The sequence below is a fragment of the Kogia breviceps genome, chromosome 10 (assembly GCF_026419965.1).
Source record: "Kogia breviceps isolate mKogBre1 chromosome 10, mKogBre1 haplotype 1, whole genome shotgun sequence".
Classification (NCBI taxonomy): Eukaryota; Metazoa; Chordata; class Mammalia; order Artiodactyla; family Physeteridae; genus Kogia; species Kogia breviceps.
The window spans coordinates 39367939-39393965 of NC_081319.1; the positions used below are offsets into that span (position 1 = coordinate 39367939).

The 26027-nt window shown below is 48.1% G+C and overlaps 3 protein-coding genes across 9 annotated transcripts in view; all 3 read left to right on the plus strand.

Annotated features, from left to right (window-relative positions):
* RHOA (ras homolog family member A) overlaps positions 1-2044 on the plus strand; it is a 57703-nt gene extending 55659 nt beyond the window's left edge. For all 4 annotated transcript variants that reach the window (XM_059075161.2, XM_067044218.1, XM_067044219.1 and 1 more), the window contains one exon: positions 774-2044. In XM_059075161.2, the coding sequence (XP_058931144.1) occupies positions 774-947 (174 nt within the window). In that variant the 3' untranslated portion in view covers positions 948-2044. The remainder of the gene's footprint in view (positions 1-773) is intronic.
* Positions 2045-2624: 580 nt separating this feature from the next.
* GPX1 (glutathione peroxidase 1) lies at positions 2625-4323 on the plus strand. Its single transcript, XM_059075160.2, has 2 exons — positions 2625-3487; positions 3759-4323. The coding sequence occupies exons 1-2, from the start codon at positions 3131-3133 to the stop codon at positions 4116-4118; spliced, it is 717 nt and encodes a 238-aa protein (XP_058931143.1). The 5' UTR covers positions 2625-3130; the 3' UTR covers positions 4119-4323.
* Positions 4324-13789: 9466 nt separating this feature from the next.
* USP4 (ubiquitin specific peptidase 4) overlaps positions 13790-26027 on the plus strand; it is a 51934-nt gene continuing 39696 nt past the window's right edge. The window contains exons 1-6 of one of the 4 annotated variants that reach the window (XM_059075156.2): positions 13790-14544; positions 16398-16525; positions 20394-20524; positions 21936-22062; positions 22689-22834; positions 22965-23026. In XM_059075156.2, the coding sequence (XP_058931139.1) occupies positions 14444-14544; positions 16398-16525; positions 20394-20524; positions 21936-22062; positions 22689-22834; positions 22965-23026 (695 nt within the window). In that variant the 5' untranslated portion in view covers positions 13790-14443. The remainder of the gene's footprint in view (positions 14545-16397; positions 16526-20393; positions 20525-21935; positions 22063-22688; positions 22835-22964; positions 23027-26027) is intronic. The other 3 variants (XM_059075154.2, XM_067044236.1, XM_067044237.1) reach the window with 3 other exon arrangements.

Genomic DNA, 26027 nt, shown 5'->3' on the forward strand with positions numbered 1-26027 from the left:
GGCCCTCACTGACTTGGGCCTGCACAGAGGGGGGTCCCTAAAACTCCCTAGTCCTGTAAGATGGAAACTCTCTTGTGAGGTAGTGCTCTGCCCCAAAGATTGCCTGCCTGAGAAAGGACCATCACAGCAGTAGTCAGTGCTTCGGATGCAGGAACTTTATCAGGCTCTTGATTTCCCTCTCCAGTTATTACTTTCATATATGTGAGGCTAAAGATAAATTGGTGGCAACTGAAGGATCAGGAAATCCTGATGGCAGGGAGTCCAAACAGAGAGCCCTAATGCCTTTACAAAAGTGATGGTGGAGGTGACGTCTTGGCTTCTGAGAAGCCAGGTGGCCCAATGATAGGACTTCCCCACTGCAGGAGGAGTGCCTTGAGGTCTTTTGCATGGGTTCTCCTGAGGTTTCTCTGTCTGAATGTGAAGGTCACAATCTGTTTCCTTCCCTGAGCATTCAATCTTCTGTGAAGCTAACTACAGGAAGACTCAAGGGCTTACCCTGGATCAACACCTTGAGTAATTTTGCCTTTGAATCCCTCAACCCTCTAGGGCTTCTCTGGCCTCTCCTTTTCTACTTCCCGGAGAAGAGCGTGTTTGATAGGGATTTTTTATATATTGGAGGTGGGGTTCACCCCATATGAGTGTCATAAGACAGAACTCAAGTCTGGGAGTTCGGCAGCTTTTTATAAGCCGTCTTTTAGCTGAATTTGAATACTCTACACCTACTTACTATATGTATGTAACGCTGTTAACTAAAAGTGCTCTCTTTTTGCTAGGAGCCAGTAAAACCAGAAGAAGGCAGAGATATGGCAAACAGGATTGGCGCTTTTGGGTACATGGAGTGTTCAGCAAAGACCAAAGATGGAGTGAGGGAGGTTTTTGAAATGGCCACGAGAGCTGCTCTGCAAGCCAGACGTGGGAAGAAAAAATCTGGGTGCCTTGTCTTGTGAAACCCTGCTGCAAGCACAGCCCTCATGCGGTTAATTTTGAAGTGCTGTTTATTAATCTTAGTGTATGATTACTGGCCTTTTTCATTTATCTATAATTTACCTAAGATTACAAATCAGAAGTCATCTTGCTACCAGTATTTAGAAGCCAACCATGATTATTAATGATGTCCAACCCACCTGACCCACCAGGGTCCTTCTGACACTGCTCTAACAGCCCTCCTCTGCACTCTCACCTGACACACTAGGCGCTAATTCAAGGAATTTCCTAACTTCTTGCTTCTTTCTAGAAAGAGAAACAGTTGGTAACTTTTGTGAATTAGGCTGTAACTACTTTATAACTAACATGTCCTGCCTATCATCTTTCAGCTGCAAGGTACTCTGGTGAGTCACCACTTCAGAGCTTTACTCATTTTAACAGATTTCATTGGCATAGCTCTGGGTGGCAATCCAGTTTTTTGAAAATGTGCTCAGCCAGAAAGGCCCACGTCCAAGCAGCTGTGGCAAAGTTACAGTTCTGTGGTTTCATGTTAGTTACCTTATAGTTACTGTGTAATTAGTGCCGCTTAATGTATGTTACCAAAAATAAATATATCTACCCCAGACTAGATGTAGTATTTTTTTGTATAATTGGATTTCCTAATACTGATATTTGTCATCCTCACAGAAAGTGTATTGGTTTTTTTTTTAAAAAGAAAAGTGTATTTGAAAATAAAGTCAGATGGAAAATTCATTTTTAAAATTCCTGTTTTGTCAGTTTCTCTGATAAAAGATGGCCATGTCTCCCCTTTTCGGCCCCACATATTCCACTGCCCCTTTCCCCAGAGCTGGGCTAAGTAAATAGGAATTTGGTTTTATGCCTGAGGCACTTAGATACTTCAGAAGGTGGCATAACCTGTCTCACCTGGACTGCAGGGTCTGGCTCTAGTTCACAGTGCTCTTTCTTCTCACTGTATCCAGGTTCCCTCCCAGAGGAGTCACCAGTTCTTTTGGGTGGCCCACAGTTTCTCTGTCCTTTCCAGCTGACTAAACTTCTTTTCTGTACCAGTTAATTTTTCCAACTACTAATAGAATAAAGGCAGTTTTCTAAACTTCCTGTATCCTGGTGTTTGTGTTGGCTCTCTCCAGGGCTGGGAATGGAGGATGAATTCTGCCTAGCTCACCGTGGAAGGTTCCTTCAGGGGGCAAAGCACCGGCTTGCCCACCCCCACCCCAAAGCTGGCACTAACCTGGCTTCTCCCGAAGAGGTGGAAATGATTATCTTGTGTCACATTCAAGTTCAGAGTGGGGTGGGGTAGGGAATGCAGCCGACTGAGTACTCCAAGCAGTCGTCGTTCTGGACAAATCTTAGTGTGATATTTTCCTCTTCTTACTACCTGTCCATTTTCAGTGTCTTACTTCCTTGCCTGAGCTCCAAATGAAGTTGAGGATGGTCTGAAATGGACTGAGTCCCCTTGGGCCTGCATGCTTTTGGGCTCCCCTCCAGGGGTCTGGAGCAGGGCCTGAGCAGTGACCCCAGAAAACCTGTGTAAGTGTAGTGCCACACTGGGGGTGTAAACGTAGGGAAACCAGAGGCCAGGAGGAGGACAGTCTAGGGCAGCCCCAGAATGCAAAGAAATGGGTTAGAAAGAGCTGGCTTTTGGAGTCCAGCCCTGGCTGCCCGCCCCCTTTCTCCCCAGCATTGCTCACCCTCCTCCAACTTAACCTTCCTAGAACCAGGAAGTGTCAACACAGAGGACTTGCCTTGGCAGCTGCTGCTAACTGCACCATCATCACAAGTCATAACTCCCTCTGTGCCTGACAGTAGTAGGGCACGTTCTCAGGGAGTAGTAATATGGCATAGGCTGGGAGGGCTGTGTGGCCACAGGCAGCGAAAGATTCTGTTGCTGGCGAGTCTCTGCGTGCCGGGCCCCAATCCCTGAAGAACCATTGAGAAAGAATCCGGAGCCCTCTTCGGCCTGGGCTCTGGGCTGGATAATCCGGGCAAGTGCTACAGTGCCGGCGCTGCGCTCACCGGGCGGGACCAAACGCGTCCGCGCCTCGGCACGGGCTGGGCGGTGTCCGCATCCGGCCCGACCGCACCCTCCAGCTTCGCGGGACCGCAGCCGTAGGACACAGAGGCCGGATGAGGCGGGACCGAGCGGGGGAGGGGGGCGTAGGAGCGGCCGGAAAAGTGCCCAAGCCACATGACCCTGGTCGTCCGCCTGTTAAAAGGAGGCGCTTCCCGGACACCCCGTTCGTCTAGTCCGCGGCTCTCCCTTGTCTTTTTGGGCACCCACGGTATGTGCGCTGCTCAGCGCTCGGCGGCCGCCCTGGCGGCAGCGGCCCCGCGCTCGGTGTACGCCTTCTCTGCGCGCCCGCTGGCCGGCGGGGAGCCCGTGAACTTGGGGTCCCTGCGGGGCAAGGTGCTGCTCATTGAGAATGTCGCGTCGCTCTGAGGCACAACTGTCCGGGACTACACCCAGATGAATGACCTTCAGCAGCGCCTCGGGCCTCGGGGCCTGGTCGTGCTCGGCTTCCCGTGCAACCAGTTCGGGCATCAGGTGCGCCGGCCGGGCGGAGCCGGGGTGTGGGCGTGGGGTTAGGAGCGTTGGCTGACGACCCGCCGGGCCCAGCAGCCGCGCGCCCTGGGGGCGGAGAGGCGGGCCACCGGCTCGCTTCCCTCCGGCGCTCGCCCCGGCTGGGGTTGAGGTCCACCCTGGGGTTGTGCAAGAAAGGCCACAGTCTAGTGACTCATGGAGAAACCATATTTGCAGTTAGAAGGCTTCACTTCCCTTCGCAGCCCCGGGTCCCAGCTGCTCTCCCCTCCCGCAGGAAAATGCCAAGAACGAGGAGATCCTAAATTGCCTCAAGTACGTACGACCAGGCGGCGGGTTCGAGCCCAACTTCATGCTCTTCGAGAAGTGTGAGGTGAATGGCGAGAAGGCGCATCCGCTCTTCGCCTTCCTTCGGGAGGCTCTGCCCACGCCCAGTGACGACGCCACTGCCCTCATGACAGACCCCAAGTTCATCACCTGGTCTCCGGTGTGCCGCAACGACGTTGCCTGGAACTTCGAGAAGTTCCTGGTGGGCCCAGACGGTGTGCCCGTACGCAGGTACAGCCGCCGCTTTCTGACCATCGACATCGAGCCTGACATCGAAGCCCTGCTGTCCCAGGGGCCCAGCTGTGCCTAGGATGCCCCTCCTACCCCTGCTGCTTGGCAGTCACAGTGTTGCCCTCTGGGGATTTTATCCGTGAAGGTGTTTCCTCTAAACCTGCATGGAGGAATGCCAGATGTCCAGGAAAATCCCCCGAGATGGGCACTGGTCCTGTCCATCCCAGCCTCCCCTTTCCCAGACCATAGCTTTCTCATTAATAAAGTGCTAAGTGTGAGCAGAACTGTGTGTATGTCCTGTATCATTGTCAGACAGGGACACCTTTCCTACTAACCTAATTGTCATAGGGCTGGGAGCTTAAGCCCCCATTCCTTGGCTGGCATTACCTAGCCAAGCCTGAACATCCCTAAATTTTGTCTGCAGTGGAATTCACTCTTTCCTCTGTGGGAATCCTAGCTCCTGTCTCAGCGTTTCTCCCTCTGCCAGGACATGCAGCAGGGCCATCCTGAGGCCCTGTGACAAGAGAAAGTCTTTATTTCAAAAAGAGGAAGAAATTTCAAAGGCTGACTGCCTAGCCTCAGTAGTTAGGCCTCTCCTTTCTGAGTATTTTCTCTGCTCAAAATGACCTTCACAAAAAATAACACCATGGGCTCCCACTCACGTTTAGAGTCCGTGGCTTTGTAACTGCAGAACCAGCCCAAACTGGCCCTGCTCTGTTGATAACAAGATACTAAGTTGTTCTTCAGAGATAGCAGAACAAAAACCGCAAGTCATGCAGCAGAGGAGAAATTTTGAATTCTAATAATGCCTGGAACCAAGTTTTTCCACCTCCACCCCTTCTCCCCCACACAGAACCAAAAGAACCGGACATGACCAGAACCTGAATGCTGGAACCCTTTCAGAAGTGAAAGATCCATTGTCCAGGAAGACCCAGTGCTGAAGTCCCCTTTATCATACCTTACCATAAATGGCCAAGTTCCAAAGCCCTCCAGTCAAAACCTGCCCCACCAGTGCTTCCACATGTGACCCATCCTCCCCTAACTCAAAAAAGTTTGACCAAACCCCAGATTAGGGAGATAGATTTGAGAGCCTTGCCTCTTGTCTCCTTGCCGGTCAACCTCGCAATAACGGTCTTTGCTCAAAAGTGGGTGCCATAGTATTGGCTTCTATGTGTGTTGGGCAGCAAGTCCTTACTTGGTAACAGCCTTCTCAAGTGTTAGGGCCATACAAGCCCACTTTACACAGTTGGCAACTTATGCAACATAACTTTCCCCATTACTTTGCTAGATCTTTGCACAGGGCTACCCAGCACTTCTATCTGCTCTGATGCTGTGCTTACTGGCTGCTGCCTCTCAGGTACTCAAGAGTATACAACTGGTTGTTCTGACCATGCCCTGCAGTTGAAATTGCATGGTCAGGCTTAGGGTAGGTGCGTATCTCGGAGGCCAGCACTGCTTCTCAGGTATGGCTCAGGTCCAACTTCTCCATCTGTTGTTCCTGTTGTCAGTAATCTCTTGAGACAGACCTAGAGCCACTTCCTATCACAATACAAGGGACTCTGCCGGGCTTGTGTGCAATGAAGCTTCTGTTGGGACAGACAAGCACCCAGATATGTGTTATCAGTCCAGAACACGGTCCAGAGGTTCTGAGGTCCTAATGTTTATGCTCAAATCGGTGGCTCAAGTCACTTCTGTGTCTTAACCAACTCTCAAAGACTTTTCTTCCAGCCCTAAGCAGGCATCTTTGCTGCTGCCCTCCCCCTCTGCCTGCCCTTAGGTCATTAAGGGCTGTGTCTGTTCTGGCTCCCTCTCTCTCCATCATCAAAACAGGCCCACCTCCTTCTGGCTGCAAGGCCTCTCCACCTCGCTTTTGAGTCCTCTCTGAGGTAACAAGGCAGAGGTCTGTTCCCCATTGAGACCCCACTCTATCTGTGCTCCTCTCAGAACCAAAAGTCTTGATTACATCTGTGAGTGACTGGTCTGCTTCCTCAGAGGGTGAAAGTCTGGGAGGTGGAAAGGGGCTGGTCATCTCCTCAGGGTCCATAGGGCCTGGTGTAAAGCATGAATCAGCCAGTGTTTGTCAATTAAAATAAAGAGAATAACTTTCCACTCAAAACAGGATCAGGGGGACTTCCCTGGTGGCACAGTGGTTAAGAATCCGCCTCTCAAGGCAGGGGACACAGGTTCGATCCCTGGTCTGGGAAGATCCACATGCCATGGAGCAACTAGGCCCGTGTGCCACAACTACTGAGCCCGCACGCCACAACTCCTGAGCCCATGCACTGCAACTACTGAAGCCCGCGCGACTAGAGCCCATGCTCCGCAATAGGAGAAGCCACCACAATGAGAAGCCTGTGCACCACAATGAAGAGTAGCCCCCACTCTCTGCAACTAGAGAAAGCCCACGTGCAGCAACGAAAACCCAACACAGCCAAAAGTAAAAAAAAAAAAAAAAAAATTAAAAACAAACAGGGCTTCCCTGGTGGCACAGTGGTTGGGAATCTGCCTGCCAATGCAGGGGACACGGGTTCGAGCCCTGGTCTGGGAAGATCCCACATGCCGCAGAGCAACTAGGCCCGTGAGCCACAACTACTGAGCCTGCGCGTCTGGAGCCTGTGCTCCACAACAAGAGAGGCCGCGACAGTGAGAGGCCCACGCACCTGATGAAGAGTGGCCCCCGCTCACCGTGCTAGAGAAAGCCCATGCACAGAAATGAAGACCCAACACAGCCAAAAATGAAAATAAATAAATAATTAAAAATTGAAAAAAAAAAAAAAAAAAAACGGGTCAGGGATTTTTGAGGATTATTTGTAGACTCCAAATCTGACTGCTGGAATGGAAACTAACAACCTATACACCTGGGTATATCTGGGTATACCTAGGCCATCTTTGACCTCCTTTAATCCCACATCTCTTCTCTAAAAGCCCTTTGCTCCTTTCTTTATTGCAATACTAATTATTCAGCCCTGTGCCATATACTCTGCTGGGTGCCAGGATACAGTCCTCAGGAAAGCAGAAGACTCTATAATTACTAAATGCATGTTTAGTTCTATAAGAGTAGTATGGGGTACTTTGAGAATAAATTAGAGGGCCTGGCCCAGTGGGGAGGATCATGCTTTTGTCTCTTGGAGGGAGTGACAGTGAAACTGAAGAGAGGTTAAGGAGCAGTTAGCTGAGGAACAAGCTGATGGAGGGTAGACAGGCAGGGAGTTCAGTGTATGAAAGTCTGAGGTGGAAAGGTGGCATCACTGACAATCAGGTAGCACAAAGAGGAGCAGGTGTGGGGAGAAGAAAGTGTTTAGATTCAGATTTGGCGCATGAGACATCCAGATGGAGATATCTGGAGCAGGTGCTTACAAGAGGCTCAGTAAAGGAATTTGGGTTGGAGACAAAGGTCTAGTCAAGGGGCCAGTAAGTAGCCATTGGAGAGGATATGGTCTCACCTGGGGAGAGTGGCAAGAAGAAGATCAGGGGGCCTAAACTTGAGGCCTATGAATTCACAGTGCTTCTGGGTCAGAGGGCAGAGAGGCACAGCTGGAACAGTGATGGATGGAGTCAAAGAGCCGAGGGAAGGGACATTTCATAAAGAATTGTTAGCTGGGGGGGACTTCCCTGGTGGTCCAGTGGTTTAGGATTCTGCGCTTCCATTGCAGAGGGCACGGGTTCAATCCCTGGTCAGGTAACTAAGATCCTGCATGCCTCACGGCATGGCCAAAATAAAAAAAATAAAAAGAATAGTTAGCTGGGATGAGTGCTTGTGAACTGAGAGTTCCTCAGCAAGTACAGTGTTGGGGGGAGCTAGAGCTGGCTGTAACCAGACAGCCAGTGCCCGAGATCTACCAGGTCCTATTCTGGGAGCTAATACACAGTGCCCAAAAATCACCTGGGTGCTTGTTAAAAGCTATGTCCACGGCCCCCCTCCAGAGATGCTGATATGGATAGCCTGGGGATTTAGGGTCCTATTCAATGTCCTACAGCTGAACCCATGAGGAGAGACTTCCTGCTCCAACTCTCCCCTTTCCTGTAAAGGGTCAGTGTGGCCCAGGCCACACTCTCTGGTTAGGCTCTGGGATGGGAATCCAGGGCTTTCCAAACTGACTCCAACTTCTTCCCCTCTGGGTACCTGATGACTCACCCCTCCTTGCCCACTTTTATTTTATTTTTTCTTCAGTTTATGCCTTGGGCTGCAAGAGAAAGGAAATTCTGAGATCCCCATGTGGCTGACACTGGCTGGTGAATACTCCTCCTCAGACTTGAAGCTGCATGCCTCCTTTAACTGTCCTTTGCAACTCTTTCTTTTTCTGGGAACACTCAGACTAAAAGCCAGTTAACACTTCATCTTCCTCCCCAAGAAACTGGACATCTTCCCCCAAAACACACACATATTCTTTCTCATTCAACCATGCAACTGCTACTGGCTCTGACCTGAACCCACTCCACCCCATTGTGAATCGGCAGCTCAAATTAACAAGTAAAAGTGGAGGAATCCCAGTGAACCTGCCTGAGGTCCTGGCCTTTGGTAGCAGTGCCTCCGGGACACTGCCTGATCTGGGAGCAGGCAGCAGCATTTAGGCCACAGGTCTTCTGAGAAGGGGATGGGTTGTGCTGTTACTCAGGTTCAGAAGCCTCCATTTTAGTAGTTCTTCCAGAAATGCTGGTTTAAATTTTTTTGTAAACCATTAAATCTGATAAAATATGTATATGTATATTAAATCACAATGTACACACTAAAATTTGTCAGCTATACCTCAACAAAGCTGAAAAAAAATCTGATAAAATTCATTTGGTCAGGCACTTTTTGCACAATTAGTTCTTAATCAGATGACTTCCTCATTCTGTCTCAATGTAGTCCCACAAACAACATTTAAAATAAGCTTATTTTCAGTGAGGCATTCCTGGCCTGATCAGCCTTTTCTCATAGGTTTTAACTTTGGGGTAATACTGAGTAAAAAACACTTGCTAAAGCTTTCCACAAGAGAAATAAATCCATCCACAGCATGGATTTTTAAAGAATGGGCAGGGATCCCTGTCAGAGTACTCTGAATTTGGCAGGTTTTTGTTATTACAATCACCAAATAAGGCTAGATAAGCATGCTTTCATAGAGGTGTGACACACCTGGGCTGGCACTAAAATAAAGCCCAGCTGGAGCTGGTCAATAAGTTACTGGGCATCAGGAACTGCTGGACTGGGAAGCAGGAGCTCAGATGAGAGAAGTTCTTGCCCAAGGAGTGAGGGCTCATGGGCACTGGCCCTGGGGGTAACAGAGAAGCCAACTTGAGAACTGACATTCTTCAGCTTTGACCTACCCAAGAACTCAAATCCAGACTTGTCACGTGAAAAAACAAAAATAAAGTCACTAACTAGGTGGGCCACTCGCTGGTGGGTATTCTGTTAGTTGCATCCAGAAGCATTGAAACTGACAGGACATGACAGTGATGTGCTGGGCAGAGGCCCAGTAGCCCTTCTATCATTCATCCTGCAGACAGAAACCCCACTCCTAGCACCCCTCCCAGGTCCAGTGTAGCCGTGGCCAGCAAGGCCAAGGTGGGAGACCACAGAACAGGCTTACTTAATCCAAATGCCCAGAGTCGAAGCAGTATCCAGGGGCAGGTGCAGCCCACCTTGGGTGGTGTCCCACAGCCCTGCAGGCTACCTGACTGCACAGGGAGGCGAGTGGAGGGAATCTGAGCCTCCCTGCAGAAGAAGCACCTATTACCCCAGCCTCCTCTGTCCCCAGCATTTGGCTATACCTGTGTACATGTGTGTGAATCTAAAGAAGCCCTGGTCCCCTCAGGATTCCTTGGCAGACTCATCATGCATCCTCAAAGGTCAGGGGGGATGTTAAGCATACTGTTTTTTGTTTTTTTTGCGGGGGGCGCTTCACCACTGCGCAGCATGTGGGATCTTAGTTCCCTGACTAGGGATCGAACCTGCACCCCCTGCACTGGAAGTGCGGAATCTTAACTACTGGACCACCAGGGAAGTCCCTCCCTTTTTTTTACTCTTTAACTTTTTTTCATCTTTAACGTTAAGCATACCTCTGCTTCCTACGCCAGTTGCTTATGTTTCCTTCCCAGCAAAGTGTCTATAGCATCACCCTCCATGTTCCTCTAGCACTTTTATCACACAACACACTATAATTACATGTGAAAACATCTTCCCCAACCTCACTGGCTGGGAACCCCTGGATGATAGGGACTGTGAGGACATAACAGATTATCAAATGAAAAAAATGACTACTATCTGGATAATTCTTTCATTCATTCACCCAAGAAATGCTTATGGAGAATTTGCTCTGTGCAAAGGGAAAATGACACATACAATTAATATCTAAATGCTTATTCAAGGTTAAGACACTGATGGTAACAGAGTTAGAGCAGGAAGAGGAGACATGACCACACATGGGCCCAGCAAACAACACCTTCCCCACCCAATCAGGGCTAGCTACCGACAGTGGCATAACCAGAATGGAATCTCCAACATGGGAAAAATGATCCCATGTCCTTTCTGTGAGATTCGTTCAGTGTTTTGCCTCTGTCACCTTCCCCAGTAACCCAACCCTTATGTAACAGAGGTGAAAGTGTCACTGATAAGACATTTAATTCTTCTAAAATGTACCTCTAGAGCCTTTCACTTTTTCACAGTCCCCTGGGCAAGGTAAGGAAGCACAGGCAAGAAGGAAATAAAAGTATTTCTCTCCTGATGCCACCTCTAATCAAAAGGTGCCCAAGGGACTTCCCTGGTGGTACAGTGGTTAAGAATCCCCCTGCCAATGCAGGGGACACGGGTTCAATCCCTGTCCGGGAAGATGCCACATGCCGCGGAGCAACTAAGCCTGTGGGCCACAACTACTGAGCCCACGTGCTGCAACTACTGAAGCCCACGTGCCTAGAGCCCATGCTCCACAATAAGAGAAGCCACTGCAATGAGAAGCCCACACCCTGCAACGAAGAGTAGCCCCCGCTCACCGCAACTAGAGAAAGCCCACACGCAGCAACGAAGAACCAATGCAACCAAAAAAAAGGTGCCCAGTATTTGTGAATACAGCCACACGTGCTCTGTGATTGCCGGCCAAGTGTGGACCAAGGGTGACTGGGGAGGGCCAACTCCAGGTAGGTTTAGAGCAAGCCATAGTACCAGCCAAGGCAAGAACTTTATGATTTGGAACCAAATAAAACTTAGTTCATATACCCAGACATTACAAACCGTCAATTAGATAGATTATCACAGTCCAAGATCGTAGTATGTAACCAATCAGCCAGACCTGTTGCCTCCAGCTCTCTTCCTGCTTTCCTTCCTGTTGTTGTGCTCCAAGCTCCCTTGGCAACGGGTGAGTTGTTCAGTTCTCCGGTTTGGTTGTGGGGCCAAGAGAGGGGCCTACTAGGCCCATACTTCTCCCTAGGGGAAATGGCGCAACAGAGAACACAGTCCTGGGGCCAGGGTGTCTCCTGAGATGAATCACTCAACTCCTTTCCTCCCAAATCCGCGGGTCACTCTCACAACAGCAGGAACACACAGGCAGATGTTCATTGTTTCTAGTTCTCAGTTTTTAACATATAATCAAACTCACTAAGAAAGTTTTAAAACTAGAAATAATGGTGATCTTATGATTATGAAGTTTCACTTTATTCCTTGCATTTTAACTACTGGCACTTGATAATTTTAATATAAATTTTTAGGGACTACCCATAATTAGTGTACTATTTTTATAGCTATTTAATAGCACTGAAGAGATCCAGGTTTAAAAAGATTTTCCAAAGTTTTCATTTTTATAATTAGGTTTTGTCCCCCTTTCTAGTGGTGCTGACGACTTGTCCTACTTCCTTAAGACTCTGACCCATGCCATAAATGGTATAGAAAAAACTGCTAAAAAAAGAAGAGGGAAGCAGACATTGTAATGTAGGATCTGAAGTCATGTCAGTAACCCAACTTTCTTCTTCCATAAATAGGGCTAAAGGCAGTGTTTCTCTCTCTTTTTTTTTTTTTTTTTTTTTTTTGTGATACGCGGGCACGAACCCGTGTCCCCTGCATCGGCAGGCAGATTCTCAATCACTGCGCCACCAGGGAAGCCCCAGTGTTTCTCATTTAATAACATTTTTAACAATTTCAATGAACTTTCACAGAAGGGCACTTGGGGTGTCAGGGTTGGCTCCCCAGATGTAGAATTATCACATGATGGTAACTTTTTTTTTTTTTTTTTTGATGGTAACTCTTATCTGCAGGGGATTAACTGCTATGTGGTTATTCAAGGCAGTTTTATTTATTTTTATTTTTATTTTTTTGTCCCCTTGCGGAGCACAGGCTCCAGACACGCAGGCCTAGCGGCCATGGCTCACGGGCCTAGCTGCTCTGCGGCATGTGGGATCTTCCTGGACCGGGGCACGAACCTGCGTCCCCTGCATCGGCAGGCGGACTCTCAACCACTGCGCCACCAGGGAAGCCCTTCAAGGCAGTTTTAATTCCAAATTACTTTCCCCTGCTATCTACTCAACTGCCAAAAGGCCTCTGTTACCAGATGGTGTGTGACAGATGTCCTAGGAGTGCAAATTAATTTCAATTAGCCAAAACCCAACATAAAAATAGTAAATCTGTTCAAATGACCTACCACAGCTTCACCAGGCCAGCTCTCTCTTCCACTCCCAAAACTGAACATGGCTCATCTGTTTCTCCTCTCCTCCCTCATAGGCACCTTTCCAAAGGTTCCTAGTAGGTCTCTGGGCTGCACCACTGTAGGCATAAAGCACCCTCAGCTATTTCTCTCTGCTCTTCAACTTCCTACAATATCTGTGAGCCATTTAAGGCAAGACATATGGTCCCTCAGGCCTCCTTTCTAGCGTTAGCTCTCAGGTCCTTTCAGTCTAGAGAAAGGACTGGCCTAATCTTCACTCTTTGATCCTTCCTTGCTTGCTCCAGAAATTCTCTTTGACCCCTCTAGTCTCCTCTCCTCTAACATGCAACATCATTTCTATGCTTTCTTCAAGATCACACTCGGGACTTCCCTGGTGGCACAGTGGTTAAGAATCAGCCTGCCAGTGCAGGGGACATGGGTTTGAGCCCTGGTCCGGGAAGATCCCATATGCCGTGGAGCAACTAAGTCCGTGGGCTACAACTACTTAGCCTGCATGCCACAACTACTGAAGCCCACGTGGCTAGAGCCTGTGCTCTGCAACAAGAGAAACCACCGCAATGAGAAGCCCGTGCACCTCAACGAAGAGTAGGCCCCGCTCTCCGCAACTAGAGAACGCCTGCACACAGAAATGAAGACACAACGCAGCCAAAAAAAAAAAAAAAAAAAAAATCACACTCAAAAGATACTTAAGTCAAAGGCTCCCTTTCACAGCTCGGGGTCTAGTCTTTGATTCATACCCTGTAATGGTGCTTACCACGCACTTCTTGGCGCTGGGGCTATTTGTGGAAGATCTCTCTTCTATTAGATCGTATAAGGGCAGGTACTGGGTTTTATTTATTTTTCTCTGAGGGCGGGAACTGCTAGACTCACAAAGGCCAGCTGCCTGGTCTCCTTGCTCTGGGCGTACTTCCCCCTCCAGGAGGGCTGTGTTTTTTGTATGCAAGGTCGAGTGGGAAACACGGTGTTCAGGACACTGTATCTTGCTGCAGCAACAAATCAGCAGCCTGTACATCTAATGTGGAGAATAGACCTCGTCCTCTCCTCCCACCCTCGTTGCTATCGCCCCTCTGTGGCTGCCTGCCTCCCTGACAAATAAAGCAGCTAGCTCAGTGGAGGGCTTGTGTAATTCGGCCTGGGCCAGGTGATTCTGGCGTCCAGACGGACACGATTGCTAATGATTAGGCCACACCGTCGAGTCCCGGTCCCAAAGCGCTAGTGCACCTGGCACTCTCCAAAATCCCTGTACGGTCTCCCGGACAGGGACCTGGAGCCCACGTTTGGGCAGCTAAAGACTTGCCTAAGGTCTCTGCTGAAAGTGGACTGGCCGAAGTGAAAACAAGAAAATCTAGTTCCAGGGCTCATCGCACCTGGCGCTGCGTTTATTTAAGACCAGGATAACACCGCTGGCCGGAAGGGGGTGCCGGAAGGGTCGTGGGGCCTGCGGTCTGACTCCTTGAGATCGCCGGGCTGGACAGGGAAAGGGGTGCCGGACGGCCACCAGGCGGCGAGACCTGCCGGGCGGAGGAAGCGCCAGCTTCATCTCCGCGCCGCCTCCTCCTCCGGCCCCCCTCCCGGCTCCACTGCGCACTGGCGGGAGAAGAGCGGCGCGTCGTGGGTGCTGGAAAGGAAGAGGCTGTCAGGCGCTGCGGGCCGCGGCGAAGGGAGGGGCTGGGGCGCGCGCACGTGCGTGCGTGCTTGCGTGCGTGGGCGCGGACCACAGCGCTCTGTGCGCGAGGCGGATGTCCGGGCCGGTAGGGCCGGAGACACTGACGAGATGGCGGAAGGCGGGCGTTGCTGTGAGCGACCGGATGCGGAGACCCAGAAATCCGAGCTCGGGGCCTTGATGAGGACCACGCTCCAACGAGGGGCGCAGTGGTGAGTACCGGGCCCACCTTTCCGCCCCACAGGGCCAGGAGCTGGCGCTAGGACGCTCAGGTCCGGCCCCTCTTTCCCGGCTTGGGCAGGGGCCAGGCGGGGGCGATGTTAGTGACCCTGAGAGAGTGGCTTGACCCCCGCCCCTTAGGGGAGGGAGCCCTAGATTACCTCTGGGAAAGCGTGGGTGGAGCTGAGGGTCGTCCCGGTCCATTCGGAGCCCCAGGGGGCGGATCCGGCGGAGGCTAGGGCTACGGGATGGACAGAAGCGGAACGCTCACGGGGACCTTCAGGTTGAGGAGAGTTGTTTACCTTTGAGGACTCTCTTTGTGACTTTGGGCGAAGGCGTCCACACCTCACAGACCCTGATTCCTTACTATTAAAACCAGGGTAGCGATATTTGGCGCCCCTGCCTTCAGCTGGTTGAGGCGTAGATCCGAAGTAGATACTTGTAACTTGTAAACTGCCGAACAGACGTCAAGGTCAGAGCCCCAGGTTATTTCGGTAGCAGATGTCAAAAATAATTGTGGCGGCAGCATTTCGGAGTGGGAGAGGCGGGTAGCCTAGAGACTAACTAAAAAGAGGATTAAAAGACCAGGATTTAGAAGAGCAAGTCTGAGTCAGGAAGCTTTTCTTAATAAATTGTCTAGTAGAAGGGACAGGACTTGCACTAGTGAAGAGATTCCTGGGTGGTATTATTGTGTGGGAGCAGAAAACTGGGACTTGTCTTTGTATTGATATGACTGATCAACCGTCTTTGGAAACTATGGTAGTGGTGATAATGCCCCTTATAGTGACAGAGGAATTGAGCAGGGAAGAGAAGCATTGACATTAGGAAGAATTCAGTCTTTACAGTGTTCTTGACCTAGCCAGGCTGTGAAAGGCAGGGCAGGCAGAAGTACTTTTAGATGATATCCTGAGTAGTGGTGGCACATGAAAAATACTCAGCAGAAGCAGAGGAAGTTTCACATAGACTAAAATCACACACTAAAAGTGTTTGGAGGGGAAAGAGGATTTTAGAGATTTGGATACTTATGGATCCTTGTGGTCTTGGGGAAGCTGCCTGATCTCCTCTGAAGTGTGTTGGTTGTAAAATTTGAAGGACTCACCAATATAATTGTTGTGCTTTGTTCCCCTACAGAGGTTTTCCCCTCCTTCTGTCTTAATTGTAAAACATCATGGTGATACTTCTATAAAATATAACCAGATCAACCTAATGCTTTTTTGACAAGATAAACACACCAAGACAATATTATATGTATATATGTATGTGTATATATGTATACATGTATGTGTATATATGTATACATGTGTTCATGTATGTGTATATATACATGCACACACACACACATACATATATACACACACACGCACACAAACACATTTTTTGATATCTTGTTTGGTCCTCAAAGGAAAACTGAAGTGTGTGATGTTATTATCTCATTTTTAGAAAGAAAATTGTTATACTGCTGTTCACATCAAGCAAAGCAGTGTAACCAAACTGTCTGCCTGGACAAGGACCTCTACAAAGATCATTATGAAATTAATGACATGGTCATTAGCAAACAAGGTTTTCCCCATAGAAAGAATTTCTTTAAACAAGCATTTTGAAGCCAGTCATTTCCTTCCTTTCATTTATGGATTCTTTCAACAATCATTTCACTTAATGGATGCCTGCCTTGGGCCAGGCTCACTGTGCCATGCAGGGCCTGGTCCTGCTCCTGCTCTTGAAAGTGTGTTTTTTAGTGGGGGTTGCTTGCTCCCCAAGTGAAAGGACCATAAAAAAATTGAGGGAGCAGCTGCAGAAACTTACAAGCTCAGCTTGTCTGGTACAGTAAATTTTTGTCTGTCTCTAGGTATCTTATTGACAGCCGGTGGTTCAAGCAGTGGAAGAAGTATGTGGGCTTCGACAGCTGGGATATGTACAGTGTGGGTGAACATAATCTGTTTCCTGGCCCGATAGATAACTCCGGACTCTTTTCAGGTGCAGTATCCTGTTGCTTATCTAACTGAAATGTCCACCTGGGTAGTGGCCTGAGGTCATGTTTATCTGTAACATGGATATCGTGAACCTGACTTTCCTACTGTGAGGGGATAGAAACAAGTGTCCTTGACTTGTGTCTATAGCAGAAGTCTATGCAGACCTTCATGTAGAAGTTAAGCTGCTTTTTTTCCCCTAAATTAACTGCTCTTGCTAAGAGCATGCTTCTAGCATTTTAAATTTCTGTCTGCCTGTCTCTTTTTCTCTTTTTTTCAAATTAATTCTGCTAGAGATTTCAGATTTTAGATTAGTGTATTGAATGGAAAGAAATAGGATATCATTTTGAAACGGCATCTGGAATCTGGGAACCAGAATTTTCTGTGTTACCTTTGCAGTGAAATAAATTGTAGACCTGTCAACATTCATCACGCATTCCTGTGATGGCCATGTTTGTCATAGAAGTAGTATAAGGGGAGGTGGAAGGTTAGTAGAGTTATGATCACAGTCAGCTGCCAATGGAAGAAGTGACTGAAAAGGTGATGTATGACACACCTGAGCTTGGCTTGCACCTTTAGATGCACAGAAATGGCAATTGGCCTTTCCTAGGCTTTGTTCTGCCTGGCTTTAGACTCCCTTGCAACCAGGACATAGGTGATCTGTTGCCTGGGCCCACAATCAGGGCAGCAGGAAGGCAGACAGTGCATGAGGCTTTTGAGGCTTGATTCAAGTACATAACACTACCTGAGTGTTTTTATTTTTTTATTTATTTTTTTTTTTTTGCGGTATGCGGGCCTCTCACTGTTGTGGCCTCTCCCGTTGCGGAGCACAGGCTCCGGACGCACAGGCTCAGCGGCCATGGCTCACGGGCTCAGCCGCTCCGCGGCATGTGGGACCTTCCCGGACCAGGGCACGAACCCGTGTCTCCTGCATCGGCAGGCGGATTCTCAACCACTGCGCCACCAGGGAAGCCCAACCTGAGTGTTTTTAAAAATGAGCAGTGCTTCAGCATATACCTTGTTTTAGGGGAGGTCTGAATGACAATGTCATAGGCTTTGTTTACTGATGTAAGTCAGATGGTGGCAGTATACCATGAAGTTACCCCAAAGGATCATTGCATTGTGTTTGCACTTTGTCCTTTTCCCTCTTTTTTTTTTGAATAGGAGAATTCTTAAGGCTTTTAATAGTATGGGTGATGAGAATGCTAGAGCTGGAGAGACCCTCTGAAGTAATTTTGCCTGACCTTCAGCTAAGGACAGGCATTCCTTCTGCGGTCTTCCAATTTGATGTCACCTGGCTTAGGCTCAAAACATTTGTTGTGTGCTTGGGAAGTGAGAAGTACATTCCGTTCAGACCCTGGAACATTGACAGTGTGGGAATGGTCTATCTCTGGCCAGTGAGGGCCACCCTCTTAGTTCTTGGGCTCTCCAGTCACCTGCCAGTCCCAGTCTGGCTGCCTTCCGCCTAGAGTCATAAGAATGACCTAAAAGTGGCTCTTGAACATGTAGGAAGGAGGGGGTAGGGCAACTTGCTAATGTTGTCTGCAGAGCACCCCTCTCTTATTTCCACCTGTGCCCCTGCTGTATATCTGGAATCCCAATGCTTAGACCAAACTGTGCTCTCCTTTTTTGCCTTTATTTGCCTCTGTTGGAGAAATTTTCAGAGCCTAAATCCTTTTTGTAAAACTCGTGTGATTTTTAGCATGCTGCCCTTGGACTGATCCAGTTTTAAGTGAAAATAGTGAACTGCATTGAAAATTCCTGTTAAGTTCCTGTGTTTGCCCTATAGTGTCATAGAATGACATTTTGAGAAAATTGTCACTGAGCTCCAGAGGAGAAAGCCTTGTAAGAATTGATGTACTTGGGGTTGATGATGCTAAAAGCTCTCGGTTCCTTTCCCACATTTAAAGGTTTCTGGCTGCTGTTTGGCACAGTGTGCATGGCCAGATCTGCATAGTGCTTAGTGTTAGAAATGAAGGTGTATGTCTCCAAGTAAGACAAGTAAATAACCTTTATGAGTTCTAATTTACAAATCAGAGAAAACCTCGGGGTTTAGGTTTCAGTTTTTTTCAGAAGCTCTTGTTTCAAGTAGAATGATAAGTACTACCCCTGTGCTGTCCTTCTGTTGCTGAATAGAAAAGGGGTGGTCGGTCAGTATTAATCATGCCAGAGCTGCTGTGGAATGTGGTTGGCTCATCAGTGAGAAGGAGCCACTTTTTTTTTTCCTTTAAAATACGGTAAAATACACATAAAATTTACCATCTCATCTTTTTAAGTGTTCAGTAGTGTAAAGTATATTCACGTTGTTGCACAACCCATCTCCAGAACTTTTTTATCTCACAAAACTGAAACTCCATACTCATTAAACTGTATTTCCAATCTCCTTTCCCCCCAAGCCCCTGGCAACCATCATTCTACTTTCTGTCTCTGAGTCTGACTATTCTAGGTACCTAATGTAAGTGGAATCATACAGTATTTGTTTTTCTGTGACTGACTTATTTCATTTAGCATAATGTCCTCAAGGTTTACCCATGTTAACGGCATGTCAGAATTTTTTTATTTTAATTAATTAATTAATTAATTAATTTGCTTTTTTTGTGGTACGCAGGCCTCTCACTGCTGTGGCCTCTCCCGTTGTGGAGCACAGACTCCACTCCAGACGCGCAGGCTCAGCGGCCATAGCTCACGGGCCTAGCCGCTCCGCGGCATGTGGGATCTTCCCGGACCGGGGCACGAACCCGTGTCCCCTGCATCGGCAGGCAGACTCAACCACTGCGCCACCAGGGAAGCCCAGAATTTCTTTTTTTTTAAGGCTGAATGATATCCCACTGTGTGTGTATACCACATTTTGTTTTTCCATTCATCCTTCTCACCTTGGTATTCCTTTTCTCCACGGCTGTTTAGTTACTTTCCTTTTTCCTTGGAAATGAAAAAGGGAGAGGTGGATCAGATCTGAAACTCGCCCTGAGGAAGGGCAGAAGACCTCATGGGGTAGGGTGTAAACTGGTGGGAGAGGTGATAGGAAGCCCTGGACACCTTGTGCATGCCGTTTTTGGTTTTGTTTTTTGTTTTTGTTTTTAACATTGTCTGCCTTGAATTACAGATGAGTTGCACCATTGTGGGTACTTTTTGCTTCCCTGGCTTCATGGCTTCATTTGTCTGGAGGAGAATAGTGGCTCCCACTACTGCAGGAGTGGGTGTAGATGGGCACAGGCTTAGCAGGGAGGCTTCCTTGATGGGAGATGCTTAGTCTTCCCTTGATCCAGTCTCTTGGTCCTCCATTGAGAGAGTATGTTTCAGACCATGGATGTCCTTTTCTGACTCACAGTCATGTTGCCTCCGTGTGGGGTATAAGATGGATGCTTAGCATGTTAAAGGTGTTCTCCCTCCACATGGTCAGTGTCCAGCTGAGTTTTCACTTGGAGTGTTGAAAACTAAGAATGCTAAATGACTCTTGGTAAAATAAATTTAACTTCAATGATTTATTTGTTTGCTTTCTTAGTAAATCTTTCAAAGGAAGATGATATCTGACCTTAATGCAGTTTCACTAAGCAGAATATTACGTTAAACATTCATAGTAAACAATTTTAATTGTGGAATCTGGAAGCACTTTGGAAGTGTAAATTGGAGTTTTTCTCTTTTCTCTTTCCTTCTCCCTCCAACTATGGAAGAAATAGAAGTTCCTCATAAAATGTTCAGAAAGCATGGCTAAAGACTCCAGTTCTGCTCTGTGTTACGGCCAGTGAGAGAATTTTGGAATTTTGTACTTGTTCCTATAAATGCTTTTCATGTTTCTGAAAAGTATATAAGAATCATGTAAAACAAACATTTCTGGGGAGAAGAGCAGTGACCTATGTGCTGTTTTCCTTTTTCAGATCCTGAGAGTCAGACCTTGAAAGAACATTTAATTGACGAATTGGACTATGTATTGGTCCCAGCCGAGGCCTGGAATAAGTTACTAAACTGGTATGGCTGTGTAGAAGGCCAGCAGCCCATTGTCAGAAAAGTGAGTACATGAATCATTACACCTGCTGGTCAGTGTCAGTGAGTGCTCCCTGACACTGACTGGTATTGGTTTCCTGGGGTACTGGCCATACCTAAGAAGTTGAATGGAGGCCTCCAGACATCACAGCTGCCCAGTGGCTTGGGATATGTCCAGCGGTGCAGTGAGAGCACATTCTGGAAGGTTTTATGAGAGAAAGTTCACTGGGGTCATATGGATATACAGTAATGTACTGGTTTTGTTTAACTTAACCTTTCTGATATTGCTTTTCTCCCTGTGCTTTTTTGTTTGTTGGTTTTTTTGTTTATTTTTGGCTGTGTTGGGTCTTCATTGCTGTGCGTGGGCTTTTCTCTACTTGCGGTGAGCGGGGGCTCCTCTTCGTTGAGGTGTGCAGCCTTCTCATTGTGGTGGCTTCTCTGGTTGTGGAGCACTGGCTCTAGGCGTGTGGGCTTCAGTAGTTGTGGCTCGCAGGCTCAGTAGTTGTGGTGTACAGGCTTAGTTGCTCCGCGGCATGTGGGATCTTCCTGGACCAGGGATCGAACCCGTGTCCCCTGCATTGGCAGGCAGATTCTTAACCACTGCCCTACCCGCGAAGTCCCTCCCCCTTTGCTTAAGAATCTCTGGTCACACTGTTGAGTACCTCGGAAAACAGGTGTTTATATCCGAGAGAACAGTCTCTTGAGGGAAGGCAGGCCCTGGGAGAGAAACCCAGATTGTTAGCCCCACTGGTAGACAGGACTGGTGAGAATACCACCAGCCTGATTCCCACAGTTGTTTGCTTATCCCACTGGAGGGAGACATCACAGGAGTCCACATGACTACTGATATGTAGGCATTGGGTAAATTTCTTACTCTGCCTGGTGTTTAGTTTCCCTTCTTAGCAGAGTAGGAAAGGGCTGCAGTCCTGAGGCCAAGCTTCTAAGAGTCGCTCTTCAGGGCCAGAACTACCTTTTTTCTCCAGCTTGAAACCTGGGACTCCAAGAGGGTTAGGTATCAAACGGTTAACGGCATGCCGGCCTCCCACAGATCTCCGCTCCTGCCCACAGTCCTGCCATGTGGCGAGCATGCTGCCAAGGGCTTTAACTGTATTCTCTAGGCCTCTAATTCCACAGACCCTGCAAGGGAGGTATCATGATCCCCACTAAGAGATGAACAATGACTTTCCTGTTGTGCACTGTTGTTGCCAGCTCTGGTTCCATCCAGATACTTTTGGTTGGTCCTAATGAGTAGAAGTAAGGTTTTTAAACTAGAACAGATGCCAGTGGCTTTAAAAATCTGTACTTCTGATCCCCCAATCACTTAAGGAAACTGATTATCATGTGGATTCTGCCTTTTGCCACTGATGAGACATGTTGCTTCCAAGACTGCCCTGGTGTGGAACCACTGCTCCTTCACCCGTGCCTCTTGTTCACAGGTTGTAGAGCATGGCCTATTTGTCAAGCACTGCAAGGTGGAGGTGTATTTGCTGGAATTGAAGCTTTGTGAGAACAGTGACCCCACCAATGTGCTGAGTTGCCATTTCAGCAAGTCAGACACCATTGGTGAGTAGCTGGGCTGGAGTTCCAGGTATCCAGTGAGAGTGCAGGGCATTGTGGCTAATGAGAGGGAAGCTGGGGCACCCTCTTCAGGCTTGTTACCCAGGTAATCTCGGGTTGTAGTTACCAGTCCTGACCTGGGAGCCTGCTCCCCAGGGCATTCTTGTGGACAGCTAAGCCTGGGAATCATATTGTATAAAACACTGGGCATGGTCTCTGCCCAGTTAACGTATGGTAATAAGGGCGAAGAAATGCAGATTCAGAGGGATTAATATCACTTATTCAGAAATCTCAGTGAGGAAATGGCAGAGCTAGCATTTGAAACTAAATCTATCTTAACTCCGAAGATAAGTTTTCTGACTTTTCCATGTTGCTTCTGTGCTAAAAATGGGGACCCACATCATTAAAGAATGGGAAGCATAGGGACAATTTTTGGTTGTATGAATGCAAGAGGATGCCCATGGAAGATGTTTGCCTTAGGAGTCACCAAGGGGCTGAGGTTGGTCAGAAGTTTTGATCCAGAGCATCCAGTGACCGTCTGAAAAGGATGGAGGATGAGCATTAGCTTGCTATGGCTGTTGCTGGCCTTGCTTCTGGAGAAAGCCCTAAGTGATGTTTCTGCCTGTTCCCAGCAACCATTGAGAAGGAAATGCGGAAGCTGTTCAACATCCCTGCGGACCGTGAGACACGGCTGTGGAACAAATACATGAGCAACACCTACGAGCAGTTGAGCAAGCTAGACAACACTGTGCAGGATGCTGGGCTGTACCAGGGTCAGGTAGGAGGGCCCAAGCCATGCCCCAGCAGACAGCTCTGCCCAGGGTGTGTGGACAGGTATCTTTTGGTTCTGAGCATGTCAACAGTGAGATGGTTTGCACATTCCTAATATGGTTTCCCCTTTCACTCAGGTGCTAGTAATTGAGCCCCAAAATGAAGATGGCACATGGCCAAGGCAGACCCTGCAGTCAAAGTAAGTGGACTTTTTCTCCCTGCTGGGCACACAGGTGTAAGAGAGACACTATTTCCTAAGGCAGTTACTTGTGCTAAGAAAATAAAATTCTAAATCAGATGAAAACATATTTGATTATGTATCCGGAGTCTATAATCCTGGCTTTCGGTAAGCAGTGTGCTGGGGAGCCATCTCAGGGGAGGCTGTCAGGTGTGTGAACAAGGCAGTGAGCCTCTGCTTGTTGAGAATGAAAGGAGAAGAGAAGAGGCCAGGATCTGGGCCAGGATCTGCTCTGCCAAGAAGTGGCTTTGTCTCTGTTGAAGGTATTTATTTTCTCCATCTATAGTTAGAGGCTTTGATGGAAGAGAAGAAGGCTCAGGCATGGGGTCTTGCATGACTTAAAGGTAATAGTTTGATCCCATCCCACTCTTTACCCAGGGGCCTGTTTCTCATTGTTGTCCTCGTCATTCGCTGGGGGAATTACTCTGCTCCTTAACTGGGGCTCCAGGCACCTCTGTCTCAGGAGGTGTTCATGTGTGGTATGAAGTTAATGCATGTTCTGAGAAGGGGACAGGAAGAAGTGTTGAATTTTTCTTACGGTATAAGATGGGGGAATCGTGTCTGTGTTCCAGTAGTTAATGGGGACAGTGTTGGTCTTTGCTTTCTTCCCTCAGTCAGGCCCTGGACAGTGACTGTTTTATAGTAATGGGCTCTTAGCTCTTTTGAAAATTACGAAAGCTCTGAGCTCTCTCTCAAGAAACATGCAGGAAGGCGCAACATTTTGCCAGTAATCTCAAGGGTTTTACAGATACCCTGAAGCCTAGCCATGGACTTCAGTTTAAGAGACTCTGGTCACCAGTTCCTGAGAAGATGACAAAATAGCTATGGTAGGCAGAATAATGAGTATGTCCCTGCCTAGAGTCCATGTCCTAATCCCCAGAACCTGTAAGTAGGTTACATGGCAAAAGGGACTTTGCTGATGTGATTAAGGATCTTGAGATGGGAGATTATCCTGGATTATTTGTGTAGGCCCAGTATAATCATGAGGGTCCTTATAAATGAAAGAGGGAGACAGGAGAGTCAGATGTCAGGGCAGAAACAGAGTCAGAGTGGTGAAGTGTGAGAAAGACTTGACTGGCCATGAGCCAGGGAAGGTGGGCAGCCTCTAGAAGTCCCTGGAGTCCCCACCAAGGAACACAGCTCTGCCCACACCTTGATTTAGCTCAGTGAGAAGAATTTTGGACTTTGGACCTCCAAAACCGTAAGATAATAAATTTGTGTTGTTTAAGCCACTAAGTGTGTGATAATTTGTGACAGCAACCATAGGAAACAAATATACTAGCCCAGCCTGCTGACTTCCTTCTTGGAATGTAAATGCCACAGAACCAAGAGAAAATAACATAAAAACTGCAACAACCCCCTTGGGAGAAGGTGCTTGGATTCTAGTCCGTGAGGTAGGGTTGACAGCTTGGAGTGGAAGAGCCTGTGCGTACTGGCCAAGGGAGACTGTTTTCAGTTGTGCCTTTTTCTCTTCCTACTGTTGCTTTTCCCTATCCCTTCCACACCGTCAGGCCTGAGAGATTCCAGTGAAGGGAAACAACTTTTGGAAAAGAACAGTGCCTCATTGAGATGCCCTGAAGGTTTGACTCCTGGTAGAGGGTGTCCAATGGTGAATGAGCTCAGAGCAGAAGTCCTAAGGCACATTCGCCTCCCTACTTCCTCAGTAGTGCCGGACACTGTTCTAGATGCCAAGGATACAGCAATAAACAAAACAAAGTTTCTATCCTCAAGGAGTAGAAAATAGATAAATTTTAAAAATACACGTCTGGGGCTTCCCTGGTGGCTCAGTGGTTGAGAGTCCGCCTGCCGATGCAGGGGACACGGGTTCGTGCCCCGGTCTGGGAGGATCCCACATGCCGCGGAGCGGCTAGGCCCGTGAGCCATGGCCTCTGAGCCTGCGCGTCTGGAGCCTGTGCTCCGCAACGGCAGAGGCCACAACAGTGAGAGGCCTGCATACTGAAAAAAAAAAAAAAAAAAAAACACGTCTGAAGATTTACAAGTACTGTGGGAAGAAATCAGGGAAGAAAATTAGCAAGTGCTAAGGCTTTGGGCATATTTAAACAGGCCGATGGGGAGGCCCCACTTAGGTACCATTTGAACATGGTCATGAAGGAGGCAAGGGAATCAGCAGTGAGTGTGGTGTGAACAGCTTTGTGAGGCAGAGGTGACAGCAGATGGAGAAGTCCTGAGGCAGAGCAGACCTGCTTGAAGGCCAGGAGGAGTGTGTTATGGCTGGTGCTTGGAGGGCTGAGGGGATGAGGCCTAAGAGATGCTGCAGTGGTCGGCCTGTGATCCTTGTGAGACTCTAGCTTCCATCTTTGCCTTTCTTTGAGTTGGGGAGCTCATTTGAGGGGTGTGGTGAGTGAGGAGCGGGGTGATCTCACCTGGTGAACGGCTCACAGGGAGCCACAACGAGAAGCTGACAAGTATAGTCAGAATTAAAGGAAAGTGACAAATTGACAGGTTGTGCTACTTGGAGCAGGACTCATATTCCCAGATGCTTAGGAGGACTGAAGAAGCATAATGGAAATCCTAAAGAAAAAGAGGAAATGGGTACATGAAACAGGAACAAGGAGATACCTACGTGGGAACAGAGAATTCAGGGGCTGGGTTGAGTAGCAGAATGGATGTAGCTCAAGACTTGAGTGTAGAAGTCAGAAGGTCAGGTTGAAGAATTCTAGGGGATAAGGAGGTGGAAGATAATAGAAGAAAAGTGCTGTGGCGGATGGGAGTAGAAATGTCAGTGTCCAGATAATAGGAATCTCAGGAGCAGAGAGGAAATGACGGACAAGGGGAAGAAAATGTTAGGAGAAATAATGACCAAGAGTTTCTCAGAAATCATAAAAGAAGGATACATCTTAAATGTAAGGAATGCTAAACATGACAGAAAAACAAAGCCCACACCAAGACACATTAGATTGAAATTTAACAACAAAGATGTAGGGAAAATGTCAAATCTGTT